The sequence below is a fragment of the Corvus brachyrhynchos genome, unplaced genomic scaffold (assembly GCF_000691975.1).
Source record: "Corvus brachyrhynchos isolate BGI_N302 unplaced genomic scaffold, ASM69197v1 scaffold14, whole genome shotgun sequence".
NCBI lineage: Eukaryota > Metazoa > Chordata > Aves > Passeriformes > Corvidae > Corvus > Corvus brachyrhynchos.
Window position 1 is genome coordinate 16,595,486 of NW_008239110.1, and position 6,745 is coordinate 16,602,230.

Genomic DNA, 6,745 nt, shown 5'->3' on the forward strand with positions numbered 1-6,745 from the left:
ATATAGCAGGAAATTTAGGAGAAAAATTAACACAATTGTTGTGTTGATGTTTTACATCAACACTATTGTTTTACCTTTCCTCCTGCTTTCCTCCAGATGAAGGGAGGTTACAGGATTTTCAGAGGCTATTATTAAACTGGAATGACTTCATACAGCTGCAGGTGGCTTGAGTCCTCTTTTGTTACATAAAAAGCTTTCTAATGATGGGCGAGTAACAAAGCACTGAGACGTTACCTAGGGAGGTAGTGGAAGGTACTTCACTGTGGATACAGAAATGCTGCTAGCAAGGATTTTCTTGCTATTTTCTAAGTCCGTGAGAGACTTTTCTCTCACACAGAAGAGGTAGCAGAGTTATGTAGGCAATGAAATACCTGCAACATTGAGAAGCCTTGTTTATACTATAGTAGAAAAATATTTGGATGTAGAAAATATTATAGTAGAAAAACAATGGGTGTTTTAGGATTTTAGCCAATCACCCCCAAGGGGTGGCTGATCCTTGTCCAATTAGACTATGAAGAAAAAAGTCTATAAAAGAGTTTGTAAAATAATTAAATAAATCAATCTTGCTGCATAATTCCTGCCTGCTGGATCTTCTCTCCTCCTCTCTATGGCTGACGGACACGGTAAAATACCCTAGTGTATTCTTTAATACTTAACTACAGGCTTTCAGTGACAGATTAGGTGAATAACCACAAGCAATGATTTCTGAAGAATTATCTTGCTTTGGAGAAAGGAATGAAGTACAAGTTTGAGGACCCATACTTGTATTACTTTATTTCTGTCAAGGAGACAAGTTTAGAAGGATTTTTTTCCCCCAATATCTCTATATTTAATAAACAGCCATTTGTTTTACACATCTTAAATGCCTACAATCATTTTCTGTTTACATGACTTCTCAGTGGTGTCTTCAACATCAAAACATGTAGTTTAAGAGAAAAAAATCTACCTAACATTGTGACGTAGGATTTTCAAAAATTCCAGTATGTAGCTTACATACCGGAACATGAATATTTCTTGTGCTTTACTGAAATAACACACTTGAAAGAGAAATTACAACACTTTAAGCTACATGGCATTTTACCTAAATTGCTCTGCTATTAGATCTTGTAATTTTTAGGTAGAGTCAATTACAAATCAGATCCCAGAGAGCTTTTATGGAGTTAATATCTCTTCTGCAACCACAGGCAAAGCAGAACAGTGAAAGGGAAGTTGTGCCCCCAGAACACACCACTTCCCCCACTACATTTAACTTCAACTGAGTTTAGAAGGATTTGCTGAAGGAGAGGAAGCGGTTGGGGGAAGGAGGAAATTAAATCCCCCTCAAAATTCACTGTGCTTTCCACCACCACAACCACTGCACTGAATGGCAGTGTCAGCAGCAAGAATGAGGGACGGAATTGAGGCCAGGTAAACCAGTCATGCACTTCCATCAGGTCTCATCCTTATGGCTGAAGATCTCAGTGCTCTGAGGGAGCAGACAGGACACATACCCTTCTCCATGGAAAAGGAATTCTAATCATAGTCCCATTTCCCTCCTTCCCCTTTCCTGTATATGGGAGAGGAATTCTCTTCAGTGTCCCATGATGGGAAACTGGGACCCTTTGGGGCCTTTCAGAGCAACTTCCCATACACAGTTTAATACACACATAGGCCCTGAGAATTAGTATGGGGCTTACATCCCCAGGTGATAGGCATAAAGACCTAGCCAAAACCAAGGAGGTTAGGTTGATGTTCCTTTTATTCCTATTTTTTAAAAACAAAAATCCAAACAAACAAATGCACCAGTAAGTAAGAGGTAACCACTTAAAGATAAAAGTGGGCTTTTGGGAGCTCTTTGGGTGATTGCTGTCACGAGTTTTGCATCTGTGTGAAAATTAATTCAGATTAATATGTTGACCATGGAGTGGTCCTTTTATTCATCATCTTTAAGATGAGACCAATATACATACGTTTTTATACATACTAAAAATGCTTAATGCAATGTCAAATCTGGACAAACACCATTCCTGAAAATTTTGTGAAAAATTCCCTTGGAAATCAGTGAAGTTAGACACAAATCTGAAATAACCCTTCCATGTGCCACTCTGCTCTCCCCCAATCCATACATGTCCCTCTCTTCTCTCTGCCAGAATCAAAGAAAACAACCGACAGGAACTCACTTTTCCCTTTGAGTCATTTTGTAGCCTGAAGATATCTCTGACATCAGGAATCTGGTGCTGTTTGTTTTTTTTCCTCATGGTTTGTGTGACAGTCTCTATTCGCTTTTCCACTGCAGCTTTCTGGGTTCGGGTCAGCGTGGATAAAAACACCACACTTTCCAGGGAGTCGCCAGAGCTCTCTCCAAACAGATTTGACAGACCTGCCTCCTTCAGCCATTCCTCTTCCAGTTCTCCCTCTGAGCATGTCAAAGAGAAAAAGGCACAAACATTGGCTTTCAATTACTGCCAAGCACATTGGATGCTAATGACATGATATAGTTAATTTAACTCACAGAAAGGTACTAAGGGGATACACAATTAAGAATTTTTTAATTACACTGTCATGACTTGGAGAAAAGCTATTGTTTCTAAAGAGCCTCAAAAGCTTTAATATATGATATCAAAGCTTTTAAAGTAGTTAATCCCATACAGATTGCTATGTGGCAATCTTTATAATAATCTATAGCACTTCCATTAAAATCATACACCATTTTATAAATGTACCTAAATAAAAATGTGTATGGGGAAGTCTGAAAGCCAGATCATTGCTGCTTCACTGATTTTTAGTTCAATACTCAATCTTTTTAGCTCTCGTACTGACATGATTCTGCCCACTTTTCTTGATACATTAATCCTAGAGCCTTTCACTAGCTCAATTTAATGAAGGACAAACCAGCCTACATGAGTCACCTTAATACTATTTTTTCATCAGTTCTCATGACATGGTCTCCAGCCAGCTGACAGCCCACAAAACAATTTTTGCTATAGTCTTAGAGCTGATAAGGTATCCTTTATTGACAGATCACTGCATGTGAAAGAAGAGAAAGCTATTAAATATTGTCACCAATGGCAAAACTTCTGTTTCTGAAATCTGTATCTCCCTAACGATACTTTCTAAAAAACATTAAGTTCTGTCTGTAGCATTTGAGGTTGTGCTGAATGCCAACTACTCTCCCAAATGTTCGAGCAATATTTCCATTTATCAGATATCTAAAAATACTCCAAAGCTGGCATGTCAACTTCACTATTGATTGCATTTTACCACTGTGCTCAGTGCACATCCAAGTGAGCACCTTAATAGTAACAGCATCCAGAAAACAGACACCAAAATTCAAGTATGAATTTTGCTATGGCTGTGCTGCAAAATCCTGAGCCTCTGACGAGACTCTCGGGTTATGTTATCAGGACTGGAAAGAGGGGCTACACCCATTCTCCAGGGCAGCTGTGAGCAAGGTATATCTCCTCTCTCCCCTGCCTTGCCCTTGCCTGGCTGAGTTTCAGGCCAGCGCCCACCCAGGCAGGCCCAGCAGCCAGACGCAGCATCCCACACTCTCAGGAGTACTCATGCCCAAGAGAAGTGCTACACATTAGACAAGGTGAAGAGCACAACATTTGCTCAAGCTGATAACTCAACTGTGCTGACTCACTCAGCTTCCCACCAGCCAGCTGCAGTAATCAGGAGGAAGAAGACTATGTATAAATCTAATGGAAATGGTGGGGCTGGGGATGCAGAGCCTCAATGCACATCCACATCAGTGAGCTGCAGTAAGAGAAGAGGTTCTGCACTGCAGAACGATGGGCTCTGCTGCTCTGGAGGAAGCCCCATGTCTCCGTCAGAAAGCCCCATAGCTCCCTGGTCACAAGGATTGGGAACCTTGCTGCTTTCTCCAGGGGCCACGTTGCTATGCTCTTCGGAGCAGTGACTTTTCAAAGTGCTTAGGGAGGCAGAAGTGCAAATCCCTTTGAAAGCTCATGGAGCACATTCTTCTCACTTATGTGGAGGCCATACCAAAATGCCAAATTCACATTTTAATTTACTGAGACTGTGGGTCTCTTGTAAGAATGGGGGAGACGCAGACACTGCATTGTTAAAAATAATTTTTGAGAGAAAACTGGAATTAAGGACATTTCTCCTGTTTTTATCTAACCCAAAAAAAAAAAAATTGCCTGACCTCTAAGTCCATGCCCCGAGGAGTGGCCCATAATTTATGCTTCTGAGAAACAAAAATAGAACAACTGAACAATCACAATAGTTACAAGTGTAGAAAGTTACTCACTAAACTTAAACCGGTTAATCATTGGCTTGTCTTCTAAAGCGTGAAGTTTCTATCCACAATAGCTACAATAACGAACAACATACACAAAGAGCGAAAGGGTAAGTTAGTTCAACAGCAAACTGCAAATAAAGCTTCAATTGTTGTGATTTGCAAGTACAGGCACCTTTCTGATATTCTGCAAACACCATTCAAAGGAAAACCAGCCTTTTACTTGTCTCTGATAAAACTCTCTTTCAGGGGACTGCCTGTTTCTGGGGATATGCATCAGAGGCAACAGAATTTTCAAAGCAGATGTTCAGGAGTGACCTCCTTTTTTGATCTGTGTTAGGTGGGTGCCATTTCTTGAAATAAGACTTGAAGAAAAATCCCTAAATCAGCAAACTGATGAACATTGACAGAACGGATTTCATTACCATCTGGCTCTTTCACTACAAGTGCTACTCGTTCCTCGTGATTATTTCCTCTGGTTTCATGGATGTTTTCAAGTTCTTTCCAGTAGTCATCCATAGACAGTTCATCCAAGGAGTCCTGGGATCCTGAGCGGTCAAATGATGCTCCATCGGGGATCTTCTTGGAATGGTCATGGTTCATTGTATACTGTCCAGTGCGACGGCTATAAGCATAAATCAAAATGAAATTCTTGGTTAACATCCTAAGATACAGGATGTATTAATACATGTGAAGGCAGCATGAATTGTGTCAAAGTATCAAAGCAAACCATTGTCAACAAGCAAACCAAGATATTAAAAATTACTTTGAGTATCTGGAATGTATTTTCAATTTACTCTTTTTGCTATATATATTGCCCAATCTGGAACAGCACAGGAGTCAGTCTTAAAAGTAAATAATGAATCCAAGTTCAAGTAATCCTTGTTACACAAACCTTTAATTCAACTCTGAACAGTCAGGCCCACAAAATTCATGGCATGTGTCTTCCTAGAATCACCACTTAAAGAATTTTGCAAAAGTGCCTTTCTGCCTGCCTAAATTCGTACAGCTTGACAGTAAAATTACTGCTTCCCTTTGCTATTCTGGTCTTATTTTTTATTAATATTTACTCTGGTATCTATGACCTTAATTACAGCTGGGAAAGGACAATGTAGAATTACTGCAGTTACAGTTTGTGAAGTAAACTGGGGAGTCCAAATGTTTAATAAAACCATAGAAACTATTTGTTTCTATCTTGCCGCCTCTTTGGCTGAAAGCTTACCATTTTTATAGTTTGACATTACTGGTTTTTGGTTCACCCTGCCAAATGTATATTTGCTAAGGTTTCCAAAAGGATCTTTCATCTTAAATATAGCTGTGGCTAGAAAAAAACCCCAAAAACAACAAGCTGAAACCTCTAGGTCTCATTTTGACCTCATTAAATCACTGGCAAAAATGACCACTGACCTAGTAAAGAATTCAACTTAAAAAGGACAGAGGTTGTAATGATGTCACTGAAGTTACAGGTCACCCTTAGGGTCAACTACACCAAATCAAAAGCCACAAACTGAGTCAGAGTACCAGTTGATTAAATAAGTAGTGTCTGATTTAACTTCAGAGTTATGCCTACTTTTTGTCAAGGTAAGATTGGACATGATGATCTTCAGTGATCTTTTTCTAAACGAAGTTACTCTACTACTGTAACAGTATATCAAAATTCTTCCTTGTATTAAAAAAAGCACTTCTTTGTATTTCAGGAAGATACAGAGTCCTATATGACTGAATTTGTCTCCATATTCTAAAAAAGAAGACATGGTTTGGGGGTAAGTAATAAATACCACTTATTCCTAGAGAAAAAACATATCAAAGACCAAGCATTGTGAATTTATCACAATGTAAACACAGTAAATTAAATCCTACCTTCCTATCTAGCTGACTTGGCAAGTTTATATAGTATTAAAACGAAAGTCTCTTGTCCTTACATTTTATCTCAGGACAACTGACGCTTGTTAGCTGCCCCTAGGTAAAAAAGCCATGCCTTTCTCTCTGAAGATAAGCTCCTTGCGTGTCCAAGTCACAAATCCTTTCACACCAGACATGCCTGATTCTCTGATAAGAAACACTAACCATTTGGACTTTGCCTTTAAAAGTAAAGAGCCTTATGGAAGGACTATGAGTTTCTACCCATCCTGTCTCTCTGCTCCAAGTGTAAGTTAATAAATGACAATTAATCACCAAGCTAATATGCACCTCAACGCCATTGCTTAACCTGCCCTTACTTGAAAGCCCAGGGGAAAAAAAAACAACATTAAGCTTTTGCATCAATGGCAACAATAGCATCATGCTACTAGTGTATGTTACCCAATAAATACAATTTCTCCGTGTAGCTACCTCAATTCTTAAACTTCTCCTGACAGGTGTGTCCCATGTGTGACCTGTGCTGCTTGTGAATTCAACATTGACCATTGCAGAAAGATGTTCATGGAGTCACAGCAGTGTCCCCAGCAGGCAATCTGGGTGCTGAGTGTGGTCAAAGCAGGTCAGACTTCCCAGGCCTTGACC

General features: G+C 39.5%; 1 protein-coding gene across 2 annotated transcripts in view; it reads right to left on the reverse strand.

The window, feature by feature from the left end:
- The window catches only part of ARHGAP18 (Rho GTPase activating protein 18), a 39,453-nt gene extending 34,532 nt beyond the window's left edge, over positions 1-4,921 (reverse strand). The window contains exons 1-3 of one of the 2 annotated variants that reach the window (XM_017739457.1): positions 4,669-4,754; positions 4,256-4,317; positions 2,160-2,395 (exon numbers count right to left, since the gene is read on the reverse strand). In XM_017739457.1, the coding sequence (XP_017594946.1) occupies positions 2,160-2,395; positions 4,256-4,277 (258 nt within the window). In that variant the 5' untranslated portion in view covers positions 4,278-4,317; positions 4,669-4,754. Of the gene's footprint in view, positions 1-2,159; positions 2,396-4,255; positions 4,318-4,668 lie in introns of both variants that reach the window. The other variant, XM_017739456.1, reaches the window with a different exon arrangement.
- Positions 4,922-6,745: the final 1,824 nt, after the last annotated feature.